Source organism: Balaenoptera acutorostrata, chromosome 9, assembly GCF_949987535.1.
Source record: "Balaenoptera acutorostrata chromosome 9, mBalAcu1.1, whole genome shotgun sequence".
NCBI classification, from domain to species: Eukaryota; Metazoa; Chordata; class Mammalia; order Artiodactyla; family Balaenopteridae; genus Balaenoptera; species Balaenoptera acutorostrata.
This window is the reverse complement of record NC_080072.1, coordinates 105,089,061-105,116,494: the sequence shown is the minus strand read 5'-3', so window position 1 is coordinate 105,116,494 and position 27,434 is coordinate 105,089,061. Positions and strand designations below refer to the sequence as shown.

The 27,434-nt window shown below is 39.2% G+C and overlaps 1 protein-coding gene across 8 annotated transcripts in view; it reads left to right on the top strand.

The window, feature by feature from the left end:
• Window positions 1-27,434, top strand: part of CDON (cell adhesion associated, oncogene regulated) — a 102,570-nt gene that overhangs the window by 43,951 nt on the left and 31,185 nt on the right. For all 8 annotated transcript variants that reach the window (XR_009009236.1, XR_009009235.1, XR_009009234.1 and 5 more), the window contains 11 exons: window positions 1,099-1,245; window positions 2,140-2,283; window positions 2,949-3,236; window positions 5,113-5,382; window positions 9,766-10,119; window positions 15,151-15,440; window positions 17,044-17,218; window positions 19,649-19,777; window positions 23,087-23,290; window positions 24,844-25,025; window positions 25,511-25,616. Coding sequence is in view for 5 of the 8 variants with exons in the window: in XM_057552666.1 (XP_057408649.1) it covers window positions 1,099-1,245; window positions 2,140-2,283; window positions 2,949-3,236; window positions 5,113-5,382; window positions 9,766-10,119; window positions 15,151-15,440; window positions 17,044-17,218; window positions 19,649-19,777; window positions 23,087-23,290; window positions 24,844-25,025; window positions 25,511-25,616 (2,289 nt within the window). In the remaining 3 variants the exon portion in view is untranslated. The remainder of the gene's footprint in view (window positions 1-1,098; window positions 1,246-2,139; window positions 2,284-2,948; window positions 3,237-5,112; window positions 5,383-9,765; window positions 10,120-15,150; window positions 15,441-17,043; window positions 17,219-19,648; window positions 19,778-23,086; window positions 23,291-24,843; window positions 25,026-25,510; window positions 25,617-27,434) is intronic.

Sequence of the window (27,434 nt, the reverse complement as noted above, 5' to 3'; positions counted from 1 at the left end):
TCCTTTGTAACAAGGGATATGGAAATTATTTTGTGCAGCGTTAGGACAGTTTTCTAATGTGAATCTGAATTTCTTTGTGAGTATTTAAAAGTCCTTAATATCAACAACAAAAAAAGCTGTTGTCTGCTTTGACAGTTATTTCATGCAGTCCTTTATCTTTTTTTCACATCTAATTGTTTTATTTGCCTTGATTACAGAGTGATTTTCATTAATTTAATTGAAACCAGGCTAAAGAAGCGGGGTAGAAAAATAACTGTAAAAGAAAGGAATGTTGAGTATTGAACTTATGGAAAAATCTGGAATGTGTGGTTTTCTTAGTAAGTTTGAGCCATCTGCCTTTCAAATGGTGATGGCTTCCAGTAATGGAAAACGTCTTTGTGAGGGCACCCCTATTTACAGAACAAATCTGGATTCCCCAGGAGTAGTGAGTTTGTCATAACTGAGAAGAGTAAATGTTTTGGTAGAGCTGTGACCCATGGACAGCCCCAAGCCACACACCGGAGGGCTGAATTCCTAGGGGCTGCAGAGTGCTTTCAGCACTGGCAATAATAAAGAGCCCTTCCATGCAGCCTCCAGCTGTAGTCAACTTAAACCGAGAGAAATTGAGACCTAGTTAGAATATTCAGGTAATTCAAACGATACACTGCTTTTTTTTTTTTTTTTTTTTTGATATCCTTGGTTCATTCTTGGAAACCCTTTTATTGCCATGTGAGTAGCTACAAACAGAATAAGGACGCGTAGGGAAAGTGAGTTTTGATGAGAAACTGGATTAAGAAGGCTTTATCTTGACAGAATGGGAACAATTAGGCTTCATAGTTCTCCCTAATGTTTTAAGAACAGTTTGCTTGCCTTGTAGTTTCCTGGAAGCATTGTCTTCTGGAAAAGGATGCCATGACTAAGCCCCAGCTCTCAACTGTGCACCTCTACCCCAACTGCTTTCTAAGATAAAAAGATCCTGCTACTTTGGGAACTGGGATTAGCTGCCACAAATGGCCATGGTGCAGATGTTGTTTCTAGTTTTAAAATTTCCTTTGGGAAAGAGAGTTCAAATTTACATTTATTTATTTATCTATCTACTTATTTACTTATTTCTTTTAGTTCTTGGTGATTTTGGTTCATCAACAAAGCATGTTATCACAGCAGAAGAAAAAAGTACTGGTTTCATTGGCTGCAAGGTACCAGATAGTAACCCCAAAGCTGAGGTGCGCTATAAAATCCGGGGAAAGTGGCTGAAACATTCCACAGGTGAGACCTCTTACGACAAGCCAGTGGCACCCAGAGAACAAATGTGATTAACCAACTACCGTTAAGCTCTGTGTGCTAGGGGCTGTAGACACAAAAATACATAAGATATATTGTCTCTACTATTGGGAGTCAAGTGGAGTAGTTTAGACAAATGGTTACAGTATGAAATAGAACATAGTATAGAAGACAGTATAGAAATGATTACAACCCCGCACCCCCAAGGCTCACTCCTTCAACTCATTCAGGAATCTACTCAGATATCACTTCCTTTGAGAAGATCACCTTCATGGCACTGTCTAAAATAATATGCTCTGTCGCTCTGTCCACTTTATTCAGCTTCATTTTCTGTAGCACTGTGTTATATGTATTACTGTTTGCTTGTTTGTCATTTGTCCCTTTCTCTGCCACCTTGTCCCTGCATTGGAGCATTGGCAGCATGAGTGCAGGGCTTGCTTCATCTGCTTGCTTCATTCTTGTATCACTTGTGCACAGGCCATTGTTGGCAGAAAATAGGCTCTCAGTACATATTGTTGAGAAGAAATGAATGAAGACGTGAATGACTACTGAGTGGTCAGTGCTGCAGGCAGGGGTTTGCCCAGAGTGGCAGCTGTGGTCATTGTATCTTTGTCTAAATATGTTTCTTGTGCTGTGGTGTTCTCAGTGAGTGATCTGTTGTCTTGGGGCTCTGATGGGTTTGATTTTGTTACTGTAGTGCTGTTGACTTTTTTTGTTCTGCCTTGACTTTCCTTTTCCTTCATTTAATGAATTTTCCCTGATTGCTTATTTGCTGCTCATGTCACATCTACATTTAAAGCATAACTATCAACCTTTGTTAGTTTTAACTTGTGTCCTTCATAAAGAGAGAGGCCTAACTGCATTCCCTTCCTTCCTCAGAGAATTACTTAATCCTTCCATCAGGGAATCTTCAGATTTTGAATGTATCCTTAGAGGACAAGGGATCATATAAATGTGCAGCTTTTAATCCTGTCACACATGAATTAAAAGTTGAACCCATTGGCCAAAAGCTCCTTGTGAGTCGTAAGTATTTGGGGGAATCGTGGTCACTGGGAAGAGTTCTCAGAAGCATTTCTCATAAAAAGTTGGGAAGTGGGAGTTCATTTTTCTTTCAGATCCTGTTTGTTTATCATGAGAAAGTCTTTACATGCATAAATGCATTATAGCATAGTACTGTATATGTTTTAAAAATATAATGACTTTTTAGAAGAGAATTTTGGTCAAGATGACAGGATAGAATTCATGTGGAGAACTTTGCCCTTTGCTCAAATAAAAAGAAATTAGTGAGCAAATATCACTTTATATCAGTGGTAATCAAATTGGTAGCTAACTGTGAATTATGAAAAAATATTTACCTGTTCTCTTCGAGATACGATAAGTCATAGCTGATGTTTAGCTTAGGGTGGTCGAGTTGTAGTAGCACCAATAGTCAAAGCATAGTTAAGTAACAGTCCACATACTTGTTGAGAAATTCAACATTTCCAAACTGCTAATTCAGAAGTAGCTCTAAAGGGTCATCAAGTCTTTTAAATTTAATTCTCAACTGAAAATGATTTAGTTACCAAACAGGACCTCATAGTGTAAAGAAGAATAAATGGGAAGATGGGGAAGCTCACAGCTTTGCTGAGGAAGAGGGTGGACGTGAATACGTAAGAATAATGATTTTTTATTTTCCCTTCTTTCTCCAGGCCCTTCTTCAGATGACTTTCACATTCTTCACCCCACCCTTTCACAGGCGTTAGCTGTTCTCTCTCGTAGCCCTGTGACCCTGGAGTGTGTGGTAAGTGGGATCCCAGCTTCTCACGTGCGCTGGCTGAAGGACGGTGAGGACGCTGTGCTGGGAAGCAAGTGGAGAAGGTTGCATTCACATCTTGCCACGGACAGCATTGATCCGGCGGACTCTGGCAACTACTCCTGTGTGGTGGGAAACAAGTCTGGAGACACCAAACACGTGACTTACGTGGTGAATGTACTTGGTAAGATGTTACTTGTTAAGTGTTTTTTCAAGTCAGGCTATTTTTCTGGTCTAACTGATGTTTGAGTAGAAGATGTATTTGTGAACCGTAAATGGAATAGAGACTACCTAGAAATAGCTACCCCAGTACCAAAATGAGCTTCATTTCTCTAAAGGACTGCTGAGTTGGGCAGTGTTTCTGGGTGGCACAGAGCGTTTCACCTGGGATGTTCTTGGGAACCTCACCCCCCAACCTGGTTACACAATACAGTAAGTCCCCTACATACGAACCTTCAAGTTGCAAACTTTCAAACATGCGAACGTGCGTTCGCATGTCCAGTCACGTAAGTCAGTTCACGTGTCTGGTGTACATTGTCACGTGTGTGCATCCTCTACGAGTGGCTGTGCTTTTGTGTACTGTACAGTACTGTATAGAGTACCATAGTACAGTATCTTTATTTCAAGCCCAGGATGTCCTGAAGCAAGTGTAAAAGCAGCGGTGATGTAGCTTGTTCTGTTCTATATAGCCGATTGTTAGTAGGGTTCCTAGGCTAACTTTGTTGGACTTAGGAGCAAATTGAACTTATGAACGCACTCTCGGAATGGAACTGGTTCATACGCAGGGGACTTATTTACAGAGCTGGTTCTTCCTTCTCGATGACGTGGAGGAAAGAGACTGGAATTCAACAGGATGGAAGATTCTGAGCTGTATCAGTGTGTAGTGTCCAGTAATTGTAACTAAGACAGAGTACTGACTAGAAAATGTCATCTCAAAAAGAAATCATTTCATTTTATTTTCCCTTTTGGAATGCTTTCACTATAGCTGGCTCATAAAATTTGTGTTATTTTCACCCATATTTCTATATATACTATTTATCTCAAAGCTATTCCTTTCTTCCAGCTACCTATCTCACTGTCATGTGTAGCAGCAAAAATGTTTTCCTTTATCAAAACAGATTTTCATGAAAACCGGAAAAAAAAAGTTTTCATAGTAAATATAGTTTTTGTAAACCTTCTGCACCTGTTTATGTGCAACAGTGGCCTGACATAGGTTACACTGGAATTAATATAAGTGTATGGCAAGTGGGCTTTAAAATTTAATGATAATTAGGACTAGATTAATATGCATAATCATTTAACTTGGGCATATGTTACAAATGCCGATACATGATATACTCTGTCCAGGTAAAAAGTGACTTGATGGATACTAAAGGAAAATTTTTGCCCAGAATACATGTAACCTCAAAGCAGAATTGAGCATAAAAAGAATTTAACTTCCAAATAAGCATTCTTCTGTTTTGGCTTTTGTGTAGTGTGAAATCCAGGGAAATGATTACTTTATTTCAAACAGATCACCTGGAACAAACACTCAAAGAAGCCAAAGATTAGAAACTCTGCATGTATGTATGTGTGTGTGCATTTGTTGGGTTGGCGGGGGGTGGTTAAGTGGGAGGAGAGATCTATAAAAAGAGGCTATAATGTTTTAGTAACATATGGTTTATCCTATTGGAGGAAAGTAAATATATTTCTAATTTTTTCTTGATGACCATGGTGGATGGGAGTATGTGAGGAAATAATACAATTCGGTTTCAACTAGTTATTAATAGAGAGGAGAGTTTGTATGACTCATGTGATAATTTAAAAAGTACATCTTGAGGGCTAGACTTTAATTTATATTTTTAAATTTATTTTATTTTTTATTAATTTTTTACTGGAGTATAGTTGATTTACAATATTGTGTTAGTTTCTGCTGTACAGCAAAGTGAATCAATTATACATATACATATAATCCACTCTTTTTTAGATTCTATTCCCATATAGGTCATTATAGAATACTGAGTAGAGTTCCCTGTGCTATACAGTAGGTTCTCATTAGTTCTTATTTGTTTTATTTTTAGAACATGCTTCCATTTCTAAAGGACTGCAGGATCAGACAGTGTCTCTGGGTGCCACTGTACAATTCATGTGTGAAGTTCATGGGAACCCAACCCCCAACCGTACCTGGTTTCACAACGCACAGCCCATTCGTCGTTCCCCACGACATCTAACTGTGGGAAATGGATTGAAAATCAGGGGTGTTACCATGGAAGATTCTGGGCTGTATCAGTGTGTAGCAGATAATGGGATTGGATTTATGCAGTCTACTGGGAGACTGGAAATTGAAAACGGTAGGCTTTTAGGTCATGTAATCATAGGAGATTTTACTTTATAGACGGGGTTTTGTTCTGGTTAAAAATTAAATCATTTTTACAAAAAAGGAAATAATCCTATCACCATAACAGAGCAGTGTTCATTTTCCATGTTCCTTTCTAGTTGCAGGTAGGCATTTCCACGAAGAAGCAACCTTATTTAATCACGCTCATTTAAAAAAACTTTTTATAATATTTTTTCAACAGATACTACATAGTTTTGAAAAGGCATAATTTTGAAAAGCACATGGTAAAAGTCTCACTCATGTTCCCCAGCCAGCCAGCTTTCTCTTTAGAACTAACTAGTTTTATCATTTTCTTGAATATCCTTGTATGCATGTATATAATCAATTACATATAACATGTGAGCTTGTGTGCATGTAATAACGTCTGTTTTTTTTTAACATAAATGGTGGTAGCATTCATATAAATTACCTTGAATTTTTCCTTAAAAATTTTTCCTTGAATTTTACCTTAAAAATTACCTTGAACTTTTCACTTCACATATATCTTGGACATCTTCTCATATGGTACATTAAAGACTATTTTCATTTCTTTTTAAAAATGGCTGCTTAGTCTTCCATTGTATAGTTGTGATGATTTGACTAGTACCTCATTGATGGCTGTTTCTAATCCTTCACTATTACAAGAAGTCTACAATGAATGTCCTTCTACATAGATTATTTTGCACATGTGTGAATATCTCTAACATAAATTCTTAGAAATGAACTTGCTGAATAAAAGCATATATGCCTTGGTAATTTTGATAGATATCATTGCTCTCCAAAATAGTTACTAGTTTACACTCCCATTAGCAATGTTTCCACATATCCTTACCAAGGCATGGTGTTGTCAAAATTTCTGTTTAATCTTTGCCAATCTGATAGGTTTAAAAAAAAGTATCTTTTGATCTATATATTTTTTATTATTATAAATGAAGTTGGGCATCTCATCATGTGTTTATGAGCCATTTGAATTTGCTTTCGTGTGTATTGACTGTTCATTGTCTTTTGCCCATTTTAAATTAGGTTGTTGGTCTTTTTTCTTATTTATAGGAGTTCTTTATATATTAGGGAAATTAATCTTTTGTCTGAGAGTTATAAATATTTCAAAGAATCAGGATGATAGAGACCAATTCTCTGAACTTGGTGCAATTAATTTAGATGTTAATAATAAAAAATAATTTTTAAATGGCATGTATTTGGAAACTTAGAATTATAGGTCTCAATAGCTGGGTCAAAAAATCATAATGGAAATTTAAAATTCTTTCAATGATAATGAGTGTCAAATTGTGTGGGATATAGGAAAAAGGAACATAGAATTTATAGCCTTAAATGCTTATAAAAGAAAGCTAGTAAAACTGAAAATTAGTGAACTAAGTAAAATAACAGAATAGATTTAAAGAAAACAGAAGAAAGGAGATAATAAAGATATGGGCAGAAATCAATTAAATAGAAAATGAAGATAAAATAGGATCAGTAAAAATAAAGTTTAACTAAGGAGTTATCCCAGTAATCAATCAGAAAATTTAAAGTATTATTCATCCTATTTAATGAATAAAGGAGAAAAACAACATGATTATCTCCATAGAAGCAAAAAAACATCTGACATAATTCAATATCCATGATAGACACTCCTAGGAAAACAGAAATAGAAGGAACTTTCTTAACTTGATAAAGAGTATCTAACGAAAACTCACCGGAAACATTACTTTTAATGGCGAAATGTTTAAGCATTCCCTTTAAAATCTCTTTTAGTTGTCATCATAGCGGAGATTCTAATCAGTACAGAATGACAAGAAAAAGAAATGAAAGATGTAAGGATAAGAGAGAAAGAAAACTCAATCGTTATTCATTCACAGCTGCTATGGTTGTCAATATAGAGAATCCTCAATAGTTTGATGGCAAATTGTTAGAAATAATAAAACTTTTAGCAAGGTGGCTGGATAAAGACCAATAAACAAGAATGTTGCCTTTCTATGTACGAGTGTATTAGCCAGGTTTCTCTAGAGAAACAAAACACAAGAGGATATATAATATATACATAGGAGGAGATTTATTATGGAAACTGGCTCTCACAGTTATGGAGGACAAGTCTGCCATCTACATACTGGAGAAGGAGGGAAGCCAATGATGCAATTGAGCTGTGGGAGGAGGAGTGATGGTATAAGTCTCAACCTAAGTCCAAAAGCCAGAGGTCCAGGAGCACTGATGTCCAGTGTCCTAGGGCAGAAGAAGGATGGCTCAGCCCACAGAGAGAATTCGCCCTTCCTCTGCATTTTTGTTCTACTGAGGCCCTCAACGGATTGTGTGGTGCCCACCCACATTGGGGAGGGCCATCTGCTATACTCACTTTACCAATTCAGATGCTAATTTCTTCTGGAAACATGCTCACAAACACAGCTAGTTATCTGGGCATCCCTTAGTGCAGTCAAGCTGACACATAAAATTAACCATTACAACTAGCAACAGACAGAAAACATAATTTAAAAGACACTAAAAGAAGAAGAACAAGAAAGTGGGGACCTTGCTTTACCAGATATTAGAACATACACAAAAATCTATAGTAATTAAGACAGTGTTGTATTATTGGTGCAGGAACAGACAAATAGACTCTTGGAACAAGACAGAGACCACCAAAAAGGATTTGCACTAAGGATTTGACTTAGGTGGCATTGCAGATCACCAAGGGGAGGATATCCATTTCAAGATTTGATGTAGGATAATTGGTTATCAAAATGGAGAAGAAGAAATTAAATCTCTAACTCACATTGTACACAAAGACAAATTTCCAGTGGATTAAAGACCTGTATATGAAAGGCAAAATGGCAAAGTTTTTGAAGAAAATATAGAAGAATATCTATATGATATGGGTAAAACTTTTCAACAAGACATTTTAGGCTAATTTTTAAGAAAAGATTGGTATGACTACATTAAAATTAAAGCATCCTTATTATTTAAAGATACCATTAAAAATGAAAAGAAAAGCAATAAACTGAGAGAAGATACTAGTAACATGTAACTAACAAAAGAGCAGTATCTAGTACTTACAAAGAATTCAGAACCATTACAAAAAGGATAAAGGATCCAATAGAAAAATGGACAAAATGCACTTGACAGAGGAGGAAAAATAAGTGGCAGATAAATATGTGAAAAGATAGTCAACCTCATTAGTACTGAGGGAAATGCAGGTTACGACCCATGAAAGCACTTTACACTTCTTAGATTAGTGAAAATTCAGAAATCTGATCATTGTTGATAGACTTCGTCAAACACAGGAAGTAAGACTGGAAAAGGAGAAAGATGTGCTGGAGAAAATGTCATTTGTAATCGATATTCCATTGTGAGATCACTTAAAAATACCCCCAAAAAAATACCTGGGACCAAAAGGAAAGAGTTGGTGCCACTTGTTTAGAAACAAAAATTTGTTCATGTATTTGGTCAGAAATATGTTTGTCAACTGTAATTCAGAACAGGTTTTTCTCCCAGGATTTTTGTAATCAGATTTTTGCACCCTGGAATTGACTGTCTTTTTGAAGGACTATTATTTAGTTTTATACTTCTTTACACCTTTTTCATGTTAAAGTCTGAGGTTTTGGCTTCACATGTTCTGTATTTACAGTGGTCAGATGCACTGAGGATGCAAATTGTAAAACTCTCTATGGATTCCTTTATATACATTCCTTTCTTTCTGAAGGACAGGCAACCTACGTGGGAAATGTCTAGGAGCCCACACGATGAAAAATTCTACTTTTTTTTTTTTTTTTTTAATCTATTTATTTATGGCTGTGTTGGGTCTTCGTTTCTGTGCGAGGGCTTTCTCCAGTTGCGGCAAGCAGGGGCCACTCCTCATCGCGGTGCGCGGGTCTCTCACCATCGCGGCCCCTCTTGTTGCGGAGCACAGGCTCCAGACGCGCAGGCTCAGTAATTGTGGCTCACGGGCCCAGCCGCTCCGCGGCATGTGGGATCTTCCCAGACCAGGGCTCGAACCCGCGTCCCCCGCATTAGCAGGCAGACTCTCAACCACTGCGCCACCAGGGAAGCCCCAAAATTCTACTTTTTATTGACTGCTTTACTTGGTGAAAGTTGAGAAGCGAACTAACAAGGAAGGAGATATCTTTGTTCTAATTACTATTATCATTACTACTTGCTAATGACATTGCAAACACTGTTACTTCAGTGAATGGACATGTTCACCACACTGTTCTGCATGTAAAATGCTGTTTAGAAACACACATATAAAAGATGTTTCTAAGACAGCTACTTGCGCACGACACAACATTTATGTAGTAGGATGAAATTATTTTGCATTGTAGATACTATAATGTTCTTAATTTGTGTGAATTACTTTTTTTTTTAACAGACAGTGGACTCAAGCCTGTTATAATTACAGCACCAGCAAGTGCAGAGGTGGCCTCTGGAGGCTCCGTGACTTTGTCCTGCAATGCCACCGGGGTGCCGGTTCCAGCCATTCGTTGGTACGACAGGCATGGATTGATAACCAGCCATTTGTCTCAAGTTCTTAGATCTAAATCCCGAAAACCGCACTTATCAAGACCTGGGGGTTCTGACCTGGAGCCTGTGTACTTCATCATGTCCCAGGCTGGCTCAAGCTCTCTATATATTCAGGCTGTTACTCGGGAACACGCTGGGAAGTACACCTGCGAAGCTGCAAACGCACACGGCACTGCACAGTCGGAAGCTGTCCTCACTGTTGGTGAGTTGTCGTTAGTACCTTTTCCCAGGTGAATGGTTTCCTTTGATAGTAGGGGATAAAGTGATTTGAAGTAGATTTTAATGAGTCTAGCAACCTCTAACTATATATGTATTTACCAACAACAGTGAAATGTAGAATTGCATTTTTTGGTATCTGACCTTATGCGAACCAGATGAACTTTGGTCTCCACTTCTGGTGGGTTTGTTAAGCTTGTAGTTGTCCTATAGGACACTTTCATTTGGGAGCAAGCCCAAGGTATGACCTCTTTGGGGAATTAATGCTTTTGGTTTTCTAAGCTGAAAATATCGTTGCAGATATTTTCAGGTGGGCCCTTGGTAAGGGTAGTATTCAGTCTAAAGAGTTGGCTTTTATTGGGAATGTTGAGTCACGTGTACTGTCAAACAACACCCATCTGTATATTTGCCTCAACCTTACTCAAAGTTATTGTTCTAATAGGGTGTATAATATAATATTCTTTATATTTTACTGATTTTGGGTGATGATGACTTAATTTGGAGTACTGGTATATAGAATATCAGTATTATTCAAATTAATTCAAATTTGACTTAATCCACATTCAAATCTTATATCAGTGGGCATTGGTGAGGGTGCCCTACTCATAGGGCTGGTGTGAGGATTCAAGGAGTCTGTACCTGTAAAGTGCTTAGAATGATGTCTGGAAGTAGAATGCCTTCACTAAATACTACGTATTAGGTTACAATTATTACTATCTAATTATTATTAAATTATGATTATCCCTTCTGGTAGTGTTTAGGGAAGAAGAAATAGTTACTGATATTAGTAGACCTCAATAATCCTCAAATAAAGAAGGTAGTTAAGTGTTGCATAAATTTATACACACATATGGATGTGTATATGTATGTGTACGTGTGTGTGTTTATATATCTGTTCTGCTAAGCAAAAATAGGAGTGGCTCTGCTCAATATTGTTAGCTGTAAGACAGCTGTCATGCAGGCACTGCTTGGGTATCATGTGGCTGAAGTGATTTTCTTTTAAATTTTTTATTTTTTAAAATGTATTTATTTATTTGGCTGTGTCGGGTCTTAGTTGCGGCATGCGGGACCTTTCGTTGTGGCATGCGGGCTCTTCTTTGCCGCACGTGGGCTGCTCTCTATTTGTGGTGTGCAGGCTCCAGAACGCATGGGCTCGGCAGGTGCGGCGCGCAGGCTCAGTTGCCCCGCGCCATGTGGGATCTTAGTTTTCCGAACAGGGATCGAACCTGCGTCCCCTGCATTGGAGGGCAGATTCTTAACCACTGGACCCTCAGGGAAGTCCCTGAAGTGATTATGTTATGTAAATAAAGGGTAAAGGGAGACATAGACATCACAGTCATAGCTGATGGAACTAGGTAAGTATCTAGTTGTCTAACTGCCTCACGTTATTTTTATTTTATTTAATTAATTAATTAATTTATTTATTTATTTGGCTGTGTTGGGTCTTCGTTTCTGTGCGAGGGCTTTCTCTAGTTGCGGCAAGCGGGGGCCACTCTTCATCGCGGTGCGCGGGCCTCTCACTATCGCGGCCTCTCTTGTTGCGGAGCACAGGCTCCAGACGCGCAGGCTCAGTAGTTGTGGCTCACGGGCCTAGTTGCTCCGCGGCATGTGGGATCTTCCCAGACCAGGGCTCGAACCCGTGTCCCCTGCATGGACAGGCAGATTCTCAACCACTGTGCCACCAGGGAAGCCCCTCACTTTAAATATGAGAAATCTGAAGCCCTTAGAAGATACATAACTTGTTTAGATTAGATCTTTCTAGATCTTTAAGATTCCCCTCACTCCCAGGATTTTATGTCTTGATAAATACCATTTTTTATGTATAGTAACCCCATGAGCTACATCCTACCTGAGTGGTCCTTTGTTGCTTCTTTTACGTGCTCTATAGTAATTACTGAAGTCTAGCTGAGTCTATTAAAGCTCAGAACAGCAGGTAACAACCCACTTCTTCCCATGGGAATCTGAGCTTATTATTAAATTCTAGCATGCTGGCAGCCTTTACTTTGTTATGAAGTGGGGATTAAGCAAGATGACTCTCTCCCCCACCTTTTTTTCTTTCCAGAGACCTTGGGTTTTTGAGGTCCTGGATGTACAAATATTTGTAGAGTGAGTTGTAACTTTTCAAAACTATAATGGGAGTTGGCCTGGGGTCCTAAATAGTTTAGGGTGGGGTTGCTGGTTTGAGTGGTCACAGTGGGAACAACTTTGGCAGATCTGGTTCCGTTCCCTGTTGAACTGGTTTCAACTCAGAGTCATTAATTCATAGACATTACCATAGTTATAGTACTTAGAAAGCCAGAGTTTTATCAATCTGTTTTCCAATTCAAAAAACATTCTACCTTAAAAAATGCTAGATGTCTCTTCTGACCATTTCACAGAGTTATTTTGAAGATAAATTGAGATCGTGTATGTGAAGAACCTTTGGAAAGTACTGTGAAGGCCTTATGAATTGTATCTAGTATCTGTGAGTGCTCAAATTCTGTTATCGGGAATAGTAGAAGAAAATTAATTGAATCCCCTTTTCGATAAAAGTTATGGAAAAGTCTCATTGCAGCCTGAACACAAGTGGAATTTTGATACTCCTGCAGTAGACACAGGCTGTAGCATAACATTTTTTCTCATGCCTCTGTATAAACTGAGGCGTGTGGTATTCAAACTCTTCTACAGCCAAATACCACTTCCCAGTGGTGACCTGCCCAGAGGATCCATGAAACACTAATGATAAAAAGGTCCTTCTCCACTGCCCTAAGCCACAGCTAATTGCCTCTACTTGCTAGAGTCCATCTCTGCATTAACAGGCTCTCGACCACACCCTTCACATCCAGCCCACATTCTGACTCACTAGATAAACACGACTGTTCCAGGAGCAATATTTGGAAGCTGTCTCAGCGAACTTAATTAGTTTTCTTCTATATTATTTTCCCACTAGCTTCTTGTTTTCTTTGATGGGGGATGCTTCTGGGACACCTTTTCTCTCTTTTAAACAAACAGAGAACCGACCTTCCACTGTTAGTCCTGTTTTTTGGTCAGTTCTCTATGAAACTGCAGTAGTTCTCCTAATACACTCCCACCTTGCACCAGGAATCCGACTTCATTGTGGAAAAGAAACTCTGCCGTTGTTTCCTCAGCTCCCTCCCTCCACAAAAGTAGGAGACTTTTCATTGCCAGTATTAATAGTGCTTTAGAGGAACTAGGCTGTCAACCCTCGGGTTTTATTGTGCTGGCAGTTTATTTGTTTTCATAAATTGCTCTCTCATTTTTTCACTGCAGCACCTCTAACATTCCCCTGCCAGCTGTTGTCACTTAATCTCTCAGAACCCGACTTTCCTCATCTGTAAAGTGGGTATATTACCATCTACCTAAGAATGTTGTTTTGAGAATTAAATGGGATGATGGTTATTAAGTGTCTGGCACAATGCTTGGCACATAATATGTGCTCTGTAATTCTTTTTGGGTGTAGGTGACCAATTTATTTTTTTTCAGCACAAATAGATTATTTTTACCTTCCTGTATAGATTCTGTATGCTCATTGTAATAAGTATTAAAGCTGTCTGCCTGTTTTATCTTTAGATCGGCAAATTCTTTAATTTATTTTATTGAAGGATAGTCGATTTACAATGTTATGTTAATTTCCACTGTACAGCAAAGTGATTCGGTTACACATATACATTCTTTTTCATCTTCTTTTGCATCATGGTTTATCCCAGGATATTGAATATAGTTCCCTGTGCCACACAGTAGGGCCTTGTTGTGTATCCATCCTACGTATACTAGTTTGCGTCTGCTGACCCCAAACTCCCAATCCTTCCCTCCCCCGCCTCGTCCCCCTTGGCAACCACAGGTCTGTTCTCTATATCTGTGAGTCCGTTTCTGTGGCGTAGATGAGCTCATTTGCATCGTATTTTAGATTCCACATGTAAGTGATATCATATGGTATTTATCTCTTTCTGACTTATTTCACTTAGTATGATATAGATTGGCAATTTCTTAAGCCAACCTTGTGTTCTGTCCACAAAGAGGGCTTGTTTGGAAACAAGTAAATTCGTCCTTTATCTTTGCTAGTCTTGCTTTGTTTCTTCCCTCTTCTTGCCTGTGGCTTGTCTTACGTGTGTAGGGTAGGTATTTAGTTATCTGTTGTTGTATAACTACCCCCAAAGGTGAACAACGTAAAACAGCTCCTTTATTACCTGACAATTCTGTGGGTTAACTAGATGCAGCTGGGCGGTTCTGCAGGCCTTACTTGGAGTCTCTTAGCCCCTTGTAATCAGAGGCACCTGGGACTGGAACAGCCAAAGTGGCTTCACTCACACGTGTGGCCCCCCTCTCCCCCATCCCCCTCTCCTCCTCTCCCCCTCTCCCTCCCCCCCATCACCCCTCTCCACGGCTAGCTTGGACATCTATCTGTATGTGGCAGCACTACAGTAGGGGTGCCAGGCCTTCTTAAGGCTTAAGCCTGGAAGAGCGCAGCCTCTCTTGGGCCTGGCGTCGGTTAAAACGAGTCACAGGGCAGCCCGGAGTCAGCGTGGGAGGGGACTGCTCAAGGGTGTGAACATTGAGATATCTTTGGAGACTAGCTACCCAGTAGGTAATAGCCTGACTCTTGACCTTTTCTTTACTATTTATTTTACTTTGTTCCCAAGGGAATGCATTACTCATTGTGTTTCATTTGCCAACTAGAGTTAAAAGTTGTTCTCCAACTTAAAATCTTCGGAGGTTACACTAGCAAATTGCTGTTGTAAAAGAGGGAATGCTGGTGTCCAGCAAGGAAGAAGGGCATCCTTTCAGCTACTAAACTCCTGCATCATAGAACTGATTTTTCAGACAATTAATTTGCTCCTTCATGAATGAGAGATGGCTACTGGAGATTAGATGTTTCCATGAATCATAAATTGAAATGTTACCTACTTTAACTTCTAGGGCTCAAACTGTGTTGACAGTGTGTTAGATCACTGTATGAGAGACTCTGAAATAATGAATTTCTTCAGTCTCCTCTTTTTCTTTCTCCGTTTCTCTGCAGTTCCTTTTGAAACAAATATAAAAGCAGAAATAGTCACACCTTCTGATCCCACTCAGAATGATAAAAGTGATGGTTCAGAAACTGGACTATTGAGCTCATTTCCGTTGAAGGAATATTCCAGTGCTACAGAATCGTCATCAGAGAAAAATGCTAGTGGTACCTCTGTCCCCGATGCCCCCATCATTCTGAGCCCCCCACAGACGCACACACCAGATACGTACAACCTGGTCTGGAGGGCGGGGAAGGATGGCGGGCTGCCCATCAATGCCTATTTTGTGAAGTATCGAAAGGTAATGTCTTCTCATTTATCATCTTTTCCTTCTCACACCTTCACATCCTGTGTATAACACATGCTTATTATCTTTCACATTTGTGGAGTGGCAGGAAACAGGAGTGTCCCAGAATGATGAGTTTGGGAGAGAAATGCCAGCAATCATGCTGGATTTACCAGTCTTATAAAAGCAGTAAGAATGAAGTACAAATAATTTCCCCTCAAACTGGGATTCTAAGAACCCAGTAACTTCTAGACATTTTTAATCAAATATTTTAACCCCTTGGGTATAAAGTTCTATAAACCAATTTTTAAAAAGTAATTCCTTCCCTCTCTGAGATGGCAGAATGAAGTTTATTTAGTAAAAAAGCAGTTTTTCTTATTAGAAACAAATGTTTGAACAAAGTTGTCCCTTATAATCTCTGACAAATGTTTTCATTTCAAGTTCTCTTAATTGTATTAAAACCTTACATTGTTTGGTCATTTATTATGGTAAACCTTGATTGTCTCAGTTGATTTTTCAGATGATGTTTTTCATCCACAGGCTTCTATTAAAGCAAAATGAAAAAAAATCTCCCCTCTTTGTTTAATGAGACTGTAAATGAAATGGGAGGAGATGCACTCGTATTTAAAATAATTTTCTATGTTCAAGACGTTTTGGTATCCATCATTTAACAGTAATATTTTTTCTTTAGGTATTTTTTTATTGAAGTATAGTTGATTTACAATGTGTTAATTACTGCTATACAGCAAAGTGATTCAGTTATACCTATATATACATTCTTTTTTTCATATTCTTTTCCATTACAGCTTATCACAGGATATTGGATATAGTTCCCTGTGCTCTACAGTAGGACCTTGTTGTTTATCCATCCTGTATATAAAAGCTTACATCTGCTAACCCCAGCCTCCCACTCCATCCCTCCCCTTATAGTAATATTTTTAATATCTGGAAAAATTAACATGGTGATATTTGAGAGTTTATTCACTGTTTGTAACCTGATGATTCTAGATGCAGATAGTTTCACTGGTATTCTTATCCACGTGAAACTTCCCATGTAATGTTGGCTCTTGGTTCCATTAATCAAGACCCAACGGATTGGCTCTCTTTCTGTTTCCTCGAGCTCACATTGAACAGTGTCAAGACATGAAGCAAGACTGTTGGAAATATATAATGCATAATTATATAATTTATACACGTATAGACATACATAATATATATTTTGATTTATCATATATTATGCATAGTATATATTATCATTAATACATGTTATTGTATACTTATTTAATTCTCCCATTAGCCCAGTAAGAAAGGAGCATTGTTTCCATTACAAGAAAAGGAAACAAACTGGGTGACCAAATAACTTGCTTGAGGCCGTAAGTTAGTGGCAGCTGACGGAGCAGGAGTCTTTTCACAGTGAGAATCCCTAAGTTCTTGCTATAGGTCTCCTTCCATTTCTTAATGTGAAGAAGTGTTACATCTCTTTCACTTTCGATAGTGTATTACTTCCCAAAATTCATCTGGAATTGAATGACTTCTAGTTTTTATCCAGTTGGAATGGAAGCTTCTTCTGCCCTGTATCTCCTTTTTTTAAAAAAATGCCTCATTTTCCCCCGAGTAGCTGGAAGATGGTGTTGGCGTGGTGGGAAGATGGCACACGGTTCGAGTCCCAGGAAGTGAAAATGAGCTCCATTTAACGGAACTGGAGCCATCGAGTCTCTACGAAGTTTTGATGGTGGCAAGGAGTGCAGCAGGTGAAGGACAGCCTGCCATGCTCACCTTCCGAACCAGCAAAGGTGAATATAATCTTCCTTAAGTGGAAGGAGTTGGCTGTCTTGATGTCACTTTGATAATAAGTGTCTTTTGGGGTAGTAGAGATTCTTGTTTATAAATTTACTAAATAAACCTTTTATACTAACTTTCGAGGCCACATTTGGATGGTTGTATTCTTCTATTCCATCCAGTATTTCACAGATATTTTTGAGGGCTTGTTATAGGTAAGACAGTAGGGTAGGTGATGCAGGGAAAATGAAGATGATCAAGACAAGATCCATCCTAATGGAGCTTCTACTTTGTTAAGAAAGGTAACATATATACATAAATACCAACTCAAGGCAAAATTTCAGTTCAGCTAATATTTACTGAATGGCTTCTCTGTGCCAGGCAATAAACAAAATAGACAATACTCCTTTGCCCTCATGGAGCTTCCATTCTAGTTGGGAGAGATAAATTATAAGAACATTAGTAGGTGGTGAGTATTAACAAGAGAAATAAGGTGTAGGTATAGTATAGGAAGTGTATGAGATAGCAGTTGTCACAATTTGAGCAGGTGGCCAGAGAACTCCTCAATGAGTAGTTGACAGCAGAGCAGAACTTAAAGGAGGTGCGTGAAAACCATGTGGGTATCTAGGGCAAGAACATCCCAGTAGAGAGGATAGCAAATGCAAAGGCCCTGGGGTGGGTGTACTTGGTGTGCCCTAGGAACACTGAGGGGCCATAGTGATGGGAGTAAAGTAAGTGGGGAGGGGAGAACGCTCAGGGACATGGCAGAGTGGCCAAAGCACTAAGTACGTTGTCCACCCTGCAAGGACACTGACTTTGACCCTGAGTGAGCCCGAAGCTTTGGAGGGTTTTGAGCAGAGTTGTGACACAATCTGTTGTGTGTTTCAATGGGACATACTGGCTGTAGGGTAAGGATAGACTGGAGGAGGGCAAGGGAATAGGGAGAGAAACCAGATCTGACAAGGACTAGGAAAGACTTACAGAGAAGATGCCAGAGGATAGTCTTTCTGTGGGGTAGCTTGTGAGGGTAGCTTGATTGAAAAGATGCCATTGCAGGTTGGCCATAAACGAACAAAAAGACTTCAGTGAGCAGAGATGGGAATTGGGGAGAGGAGTAGTCTCAGGGTGGCACAGTATTAAAAAGGAGTTCTGATGATTGAGAAGAAATTGTCTATTGGCTTTTGAAAAAGATCCTTTAGGACTTCCCTGCTGGTGCAGTGGTTAAGAATCCACCTGCCAATGCAGGGGACACAGATTCGAGCCCTGGTCCGGGAAGATCCCACATGCCGCGGAGCAACTAAGCCCGTGTGCCACAACTACTGAGCCCGCTTGCCACAACTACTGAAGCCCGCGCACCTAGAGCCTGTGCTGCACGACAAGAGAAGCCCCTACAATGAGAAGCCCACACACCGCAACAAAGAGTAGCCCCCACTCGCTGCAACTAGAGAAAGCCCACGCCCAGCAACAAAGACCAGTGCAACCAAAAATAAATTAATTAATTAATTAAAAAGAAAAAAAAAGAAAAAGACCCTTTCATCTAATTACTGAACCTGGCCTGAAAAATAATGAGTATTTCTTATTTGAAATGTATTTTGAGTTAACTTCCATAATTAGTCCTTAGTTGTTTATAAAGTCTGACCTACAAATACTGAATAGTAAGCATGTATTTCAGTTTTAAAACAATCACCCAATTTCACTTTTTGCCTCTTGAAATTTTAAAACTTAACATGACAGCTTTCCCATGAAGAAGCTTAACAGAAGCTCTTAAATAATGAATTTTATGTGTCAGAATTAAGGAATATGTACAGTAAAAAGAAAAATGAGTGAATAGTTTGAAAACCTTCACTCTAGTCATTTGGCTTTTTCACTTGTGTCATTTTTTCTATGTGTAAATTAAAGCTAGCCTGGTGAAGAAAGACACATTTTAGTTATAGGTACTACAAAAAGCCAAAGTAATTTTTTTTTTAATTTATTTATTTATTTTTGGCTGTGTTGGGTCTTCGTTTCTGTGCGAGGGCTTTCTCTAGTTGCGGCGAGCGGGGGCCACTCTTCATCGCGGTGCGCGGGCCTCTCACTGTCGCGGCCTCTCTTGTAGTGGAGCACAGACTCCAGACGCGCAGGCTCAGTAGTTGTGGCTCACGGGCCCAGTTGCTCCGCGGCATGTGGGATCTTCCCAGACCAGGGCTCGAACCCGTGTCCCCTGCATTGGCAGGCAGATTCTCAACCGCTGCACCACCAGGGAAGCCCCAAAGTAATTTTTAAAGTTAATTCCTCATATTAGCTAAGTAATTACAATGTAGGTTTTAAATTTAGACACTGTAACGATAAGTTTATATATTTATATCTATATGCCAGGTGAGTTTCATAGTATCTTTTCTTACTTATATACAGATGCTTATATTATATTATATTATATTATTATTATTGTTATTATACCTTTCTAGAGAAAACAACATCATCCAAAAACACCCAGGCCTCCTCACCACCTGTCGGCATCCCTAAGCGCCCTGTTGTTTCAGAGGCTGCAGACAACTTTGGAGTGATACTCACAGATCCCTCCAGGCACAGTGGAGGTAAAGAGAAGACCCTTCATTTATTCATTTTTCTTGTTTACAGATGCAACTGACCTGTTTCAGATTATTTGGGGGGTGGAGTGGCACAGGGTGTTTGTTTACTATTCAGATTATATCCCACCATACAGCTCTTTTAGGTTCTATTTCAACCGTTTTTTAAATGTCCTATATTCAGATCTTGGTAACCCAGTACCATGGTTTGTATTTAAACTCAGATTCAAAATGTTATGATACTAAGTTTTTATAACTCACAAAAGGGATTTTTCTGTCTCCTCTCTGGCAAGGAAACCAAATTTACATTTGAACTCTGAACATCTGACTTTTTTTAAAAAAATGATTTGTCAAAACGTGTGATGGTACCTAGAGTAAGATTTAGTTTTTTTTAATTGAATGGACTACATGGCATACTCAGCATTATTGTTATATCTTACGGTTTTTAGATGCCGTAGCAGTAGAATTTTCAAAAGACTTCTTTTTAGTACTTAATCACACATGAATTCTACTGTTACAACGTAATGTGCTTTTCGTGATCTAGGGAAGGCTTAACATTGTATTGCTGAGCTCTAAGAATTTTCAAGCTTCTCTTCCCTATTTTTATAGTCTTCCATGCATTGGTTTCAGACAAAAGCAAGCCATAACATTTGAACACCCCTCTGGAGCACCTCTGCATCTTCAATATCATGAGCTGCTTTTTCTTGATTCCTTTTACTTCTGAGGAACCTTTCCGCTTCCTTAAGCAGATATAGGAGTGTCAACTTCATAGGTATAAAACTGACATTGGAAGAACAAAAACCTTATGACTTAACACATTGTACTAAATGCTGGAGCAGCAGAGATAAAATAAATCTTGCCCTTGGAGAAGTTTACAGTATAGTGGATGATACAGACAATTAAACCAATACCAATATAGTAGGGAAGACAGACAAATTAACCCATAACAGTGATTTTGATTCCACCCTTGGTGTTGTGAGGTCAGAAGAGAAATATCTGAATCACTCACTTGCTATGAAGGAGGCTCAGTGGTGATCAGAGGTGTCCTGAGCTAAGCCTCAAAGATAAGAATGTTGCCGCTGGATGAAGAAAGAGGAGAAGCAGTTCTAGGCAGAGACCCCTCCTTGTGCAGAGACAGATGAATGACATGTTCTACTTCATTTAGAGATTCAGAGATCTTATTGAGCGTGTGACCGGTTGCTGTGTGAAGTGATGCGACAGTGGGGAGGTGGGTGGGTGCCGTATATGATGTACTTAAAAATTTAGTCTTTCCCCAGAAGCTATAAAGAAGCCTGAAGGATTTTAGAGACGGGACAGGAGGAGTGGCAACAGGTGAGGCTTAGAAATAAAGATAGTGGCAGTGTGAGTGGAGAAGGAGGACACAGGTGAGGGATAAAGGGAGTTGAATCTACACGGAATGAGAGGAAGAAATATGGTGACTTGGGCTTGGGCAACTTGGACCCTTTACCAAGATAGGTAATAAGAATCTTTAGGTGGAGATTGTGGATTCTGTTCTGGAAATCACGAGTTTGGAGTTATCCAAGCAGAGATAACCATAAAGAAGTGATGTATTTAATCTTCACAACATCCCTGTGAGGAAGTATCATAACTATTTTACAAATCAGGAAACTAGGCTCTCAAGGAGGTTATGCAGCTTGCCTAAGATCATCCAGAAAGATCATCATCTTCCACCATCCAGAAAGTGGTGGAACTGCTACTCACAGTCAGATATTTGAACGCCAGGAGCAGTATTCTTTCTTTTATCTCCTAACAGTCACACACGATTTCTTTTAGATATTGATGCTATTCTTCTCAGTAGAGATTTTCCCCTAATAACTTTCTTTTTCTATTTGGTCTGTGGTATTCTTTGATGAGTTTTAACCTCACGTGAATCAACATAGGAAGTTGTTTGGTTATCTGGTATTAAAAAAAAGACATTCACTAACACTTCTATTCATTCTGTTTCCATTGCTTTCTAACTTGAAAGGAATACAGTAAGTATCATGCCAAGTTGCCTGCTTTGAATATCTTCCTCTTTTTTATCCATTAAGCAGTTTATTTTTAAAATGCCACAGTTTTCTCCATGCAGGTACCACATGCAACATTATTTTGTTCTTGTGTATTTGTAGTCAGATTGAAGAGGTGTTGAGACAGAGGGGTGTTGCTTGAGGCCAGGCCCAGGCTGGACAGAGTCAGGGCTCCCTGAGTAATTCACCAGAGTAATGTAACCGTGGCCCAGAGTTGGTCCTCCTTGTTTTAACTCTAGAAACTTGATTGTTAGCATGCCAAAGGATAGTTGATCTCTTGAGAACCAGCTCACTCTTACAAAATTCACAGGTGATTAATGTAAACTGAAATGGGCAGTTTAATGTAACTGTCATACAGACCAGATTGTTTCTATCTGCGTCCTTTCCTTTAGGAACCAAATGGGAAACCCGTTATAACCACGAGATTGCTTGGTCAGCAAGAAGTGTTAGGTACACGGTTTAAATGACTGATGAACTCCCTGCTGAGGTTTCCACCAGCCACAGAATCGAAACCGTCCCATTTGGGGACTAGGACATCCCCTCCCCTTGGCAGTGCTAACTGGAAACTGCCAGACATTAGCTCTCTGGCCCCTTTTTCTACAAGTTCATGTGCGTGATCACGTGGATTATCAGTTTCCTGACAGCACTTGTCTCTTTACTTAACTGCGCATCCTGCCTTCCTGCTTTCTCTCCTCCCATTTTTATCAGTATTGATATTATTGTTTAAGTTTTGTCTCTATTTACTGCTTGCATTCTGTTTTTTGGAGTAGCATTCCTACAAAAGTAATAGCTACATTACTGATTATTGATAGGCTGCAATAGTAATAGCTAATATAATAATCTGTAGATCGTTTGCTGAATATGTTTTCTGTAGCTTGGATGGGTAAAGAAAAACATTTAAGTAACACATCATTTTGAAAATTTACTGTAAATTTTAACCACAGTCAGACTTGAAGCACCAAGTAATAATTACGTACTCACTGTTTTAGCCAGGAATCCAAGATAGCATGGTCATAATGATCATACTCATGAACTTTCAGTGTTTCAGAGCTAATTATCAAATTTATAAATTTTTTCACTCTTCCTTCCTTCCGTGCTGTATTTGGCGATTTCATTGCCCATTGGCTTTTAACAGAGGACAGGAGGGTAGTCATAATACTGTTAACTCTGGAAGGAAGTTTAGTGAAGAGCCGTGAAGACAATGATGTTTGGGATTTATCCCTTGCAGTCGATTTGAGTCATTCTTGTCTCTGCTGCCGCGGGTTATTGAAATGAATGTTTCCATTTCCAGTCCCAGAGGCACCTGATCGGCCCACTATCTCCACTGCATCAGAGACGTCCGTCTATGTCACTTGGATTCCTCGGGCAAATGGGGGGTCTCCAATCACTGCCTTCAAGGTCGAATATAAACGGATGCGGACTAGCGATTGGCTGGTGGCAGCTGAAGACATTCCTCCTTCCAAACTTTCTGTGGAAGTGCGTAGTTTAGAGCCAGGTAGTGATATGCAAACATTTTCTTTTAAACCATCAGTGCTGACTTTAGATGCAAATTCTTAATAATCTCATAATCTTCTAATTGTTAAAGTAATATGAGCTTATTGTATAAAAATTTGAAAATAAAATATAAAAAGAGAATAGTCACCTGAAACCCACCCATCCAGAGATAACCATTGTTATATATTTTGTTGTATTTCTTTCTAGTCTTTTTTCCTTTCTAATACAAACCAGGATCGTGCCATAAATACTATCTTGTGACCCCTTTCCCCTATATTATATCATATGCATTTTCCAATATCATTAACAATTCTTCAGAAACTCAACTTTTAATAACTGTGTATCTACCAAGTAAGTACACCATGGTTTTCTTAACCCATTCATCATTTCTGGGCTTTAGATTATTTCTAACTGTGAATAAATAGAAACAGTGTTGTGGTGACATCTTTGTGTGTGTGTGTGTGTGTGTGTGTCTGTTTTGCTGTGAATGAATATTTTAAGAGGAAAATTGCTTATTTGACTACAATCGATCTGATAATGCATCTCAGCATGGTTGGACCCGTTGCTTTATTTTATGAAGACGAGACACGCCAATACCTCTTTGTTCTGTAAGTTTTGTTTCAGCAGCAGGGGACTCCCCCAGCCCCCCAGTGTATGAAAGAAATTAAACTGTAAAAGAGAAAAGCAGTCATCGCAAATCAACTTTCTTTACTTTTATTTGTTTGGGTTTCATGACCATTTTTGTTTACGGACTTTTAAATGTACTTTAGTAGCAAATACCTGTGTTTGTCTAAACAGGTAACATGAGGAGCCCAGGAACATGGGGGTACAGTTGGGAGAAGATGGCAGTTTTAAATATGGGCAAAGCTAAGGAACAATTTACAGACAGAAAAGACTGTCTTCAGATGCCCAGGGGTTATTTTTGAGCTTTTAGGAAACTTGCTTTAGGAGTCTAATTTATTCTTTAGATTCAGATGTTCAGAAACTCACAATCCTTAGAGATTTTTTTTAAGTTCTTAATATCTAATCCAAACAGATACCTTCTGTTGTAGCTTAAATCTGTTCCCCTTATCCTATTATTAGTGGGAGCAGAGTGACATCTGCTATCACCCACACAGTGCCTCTTCACACACGTATTCACCGTATTAAACTTCGCTTCAGTTGTTTCTTTCAAAGGGAAAAGAACCTAGTTTTGAGCACAGATACACCAGCTAGTTCTGTATTTGATAGGTATGACTTTAGAACAGGATGTTGAAAGAGTAACATGCTCTTTCCCATTTTCTCCCTGCCCCCTTCCATGATGGACATCATCCGTCTCTCCCAGTGACTCCCAATAAGGTCTTGGAATCTTGAACACACGCAGTGAACACATGCAATACCAGTGAATAGGTGTTGGCAACTGCGTTGAAATCTATTCACCATCTAGGCTTTCGAGGATGTTGTTGTCATTGTAGAGAGATACTTAAGCACAATTGTCGTATTTTGAATATTGTCCTTTCAGATGTCTTATTATAGCTTTTAAAAAATTCTGTGTTTTTTTCCCCCCCTCAAAAGGTTCAACATACAAATTTAGGGTCATTGCTATCAACCATTATGGTGAGAGTTTTCGGAGTTCGGCCTCTCGTCCTTATCAGGTGGCTGGGTTCCCCAATCGTTTTTCTAACCGTCCGATAACTGGACCTCACATCGCATACACAGAAGCTGTCAGTGATACTCAGATCATGCTCAAGTGGACGGTAAGTAAAACATCTTCTCCAATGAGAAGAGTTTCTGATTTGGCCATGTTAATTTAATATCTTGTGACACAATACTATGAACGGCAAATTTTTGAACTTTCAAGTAAGGGGAAATTGAAGGGCACAGATATTTGTGTAAGAGCACATGTTATAAGAGGGGCAGGTTTAAAAATAAGATGATTGTCTCCTCAGCTCTCATCCAAGTGTTAACTTAATCGCCATTTCATGTTTTATTCCTTTTGAACCCTATGTACTTTTATGTCTTTGAACCTGGTGAGATATATTGCTTTATTTTTGTTTAGCCCTGCAGTAAGCTAAAATGCTCTTAATACCTTTGAATACCTTTAAATTAAATTTAAAATGGCCATCAAGGATGTTTGCAAAATGAAGCTAAAAAAATATTGCCACACAGATAAATAAATCTTAATGGATGTGAAAGTTACATTTATTTTTGTCTTTGACAAGTCTTTGCTTCTCTTTTCTAGTACATTCCATCAAGTAACAATAACACTCCCATTCAGGGATTTTATATCTATTACCGGCCAACAGATAGTGACAATGACAGTGATTACAAGAGGGATATTGTAGAAGGTAAGTTACAAGGACAAGTGGGAGTCCTAATAAAGGAGCTTTGGAGGGAGAGGGTTTATAAATATTATGAAAAACATTATCCCAAGTTAAGATAGAGTAAAAAATGAAATGATATATGTACTATTACTTTGAATTTTTCCCAAAGAAAGATAATTTTTCCAATTTAGTGCAGTGGACCCTTGAAGACTGGGGGGTTAATCCTCGTATAACTTTCAGTCGGCCCTCCGTATCCAGGGTTCCTCCACATCTGCAGGTTCGACCCACCACAGGCTGTGTAGTAGTGTAGCATTTACTACCGAGTATCTGTGTAAAAGTGGACCCACGTTGTTCAAGCGTCAGCTGTATATATACCATCCTACATTTGCTTAAAGAAACAGTCAGTTACAAAAGAGTGGGGGAGATATGATTTGTCAGTAGTTCATCTGAAAAAAAATTTTTCTGTTTTGTTTAAATGAATAGTGGCCTGAATATAAAAATCAATTACAACTTCTAGCTATATTTAAAAAAAGGATGTCTCAGGCAACAGTTCCACTGAAGTCTGTCCTAGAAAGATCACATCTTGAGCGTGTTACCCATTTTTAGAGATGCTGAGAAGTTGAATATATGTAGAGAAGAAAACAGCCGAGAGCGCAAAGGGTGTTGAAACTGCCTTTTGACTACATTTAAAATATAATCCGGGGACTTCCCTGGCGGTCCAGTGGTTAGGACTCCGCACTTGCACTGCCAAGGGCCCAGGTTCAACCCCTGGTTGGGGAATCCCCAAGCCGTGCTGCACAACCAAAAATAAAATAGAATAATTAATTAATTTTAAAAAAGAAAAGAAAATATAATCCGGAACTTTGCCTGTGGTCTGAGGGCCGCACGTGGTCTGGCTGGCGCCTGCCTCACCTCCACTATGTGTCACGCACTCTCCCTTCCTCACCGTGTCTTCCGTCACGCATGGGCCTTCTTTCTGTCTCCTCGTGTGCACCAAGATCTTTCTTGCCTCGGGACCTTGGCACACGGCAGTTCCAGCTACCTCCCCCAAGGCTTCATCTAGGACCTCCACTTCTGTCTGTTGTGTGCTTGAATGTTCCTTGCTCAGAGAACCCCCTCCCATTGACAGGAGATGCCCTTGTGATTTCTAACCGTGCGCTTTATGTTTATTTCATGCAGTTTATCCTAGTTTAGTTGTGTGTATGTGTGTGTGTACGGAATTATTTGCTTAAAGTTTGTCTCCCCCACTAAATGTTAACCTCCCTGTGGGCAAAGGGGCTTCTTTCCCACAGCTGTGTCCCAGGCCCTACAGTGGTGAGATGTTTGGTGTTTACTGAATGAAGGAATGAATGAATGCTTGGAGTTCAAAAAGAACAGTGGAGTGTGTGGGAATGATGAGGTTGGAAAAAAGACCATGACCCAGCAACAGGGCAGCTGTCTCCAAGTATTTAAGGACTAGGATGTGGGAGAGGAACTCAACCTGTTGGGGTGGGAGAGGGGGGGCTACAAGGAAATTTTGTGAAGAAGAACCCTCCAATACTGCATTTTTAACATGGTTCTCTCACAAAATAATAAGCTCCCTAATTCGGGAGGTGTTCAGCAGAAGCTGGGTGCCTGTTTCTCAGTGATATCTTGGAAGGGATTCTTAGTTTGGGAGGAAAGCTTCTTCCAAGGTCTTTTTTTCACTCCAAGATTCTTCTTTTTTGAAATATTAATTTCCTAATGGATTGTGTCAGAAAATCATCCCAGGCCAAGGTTTCTTTCCTCTGAATTCTCGACGTCAAATACTGCACATAGTTTTTTGTTACAAGTAGTCTTATAATAAATTACTTTTAATATGCA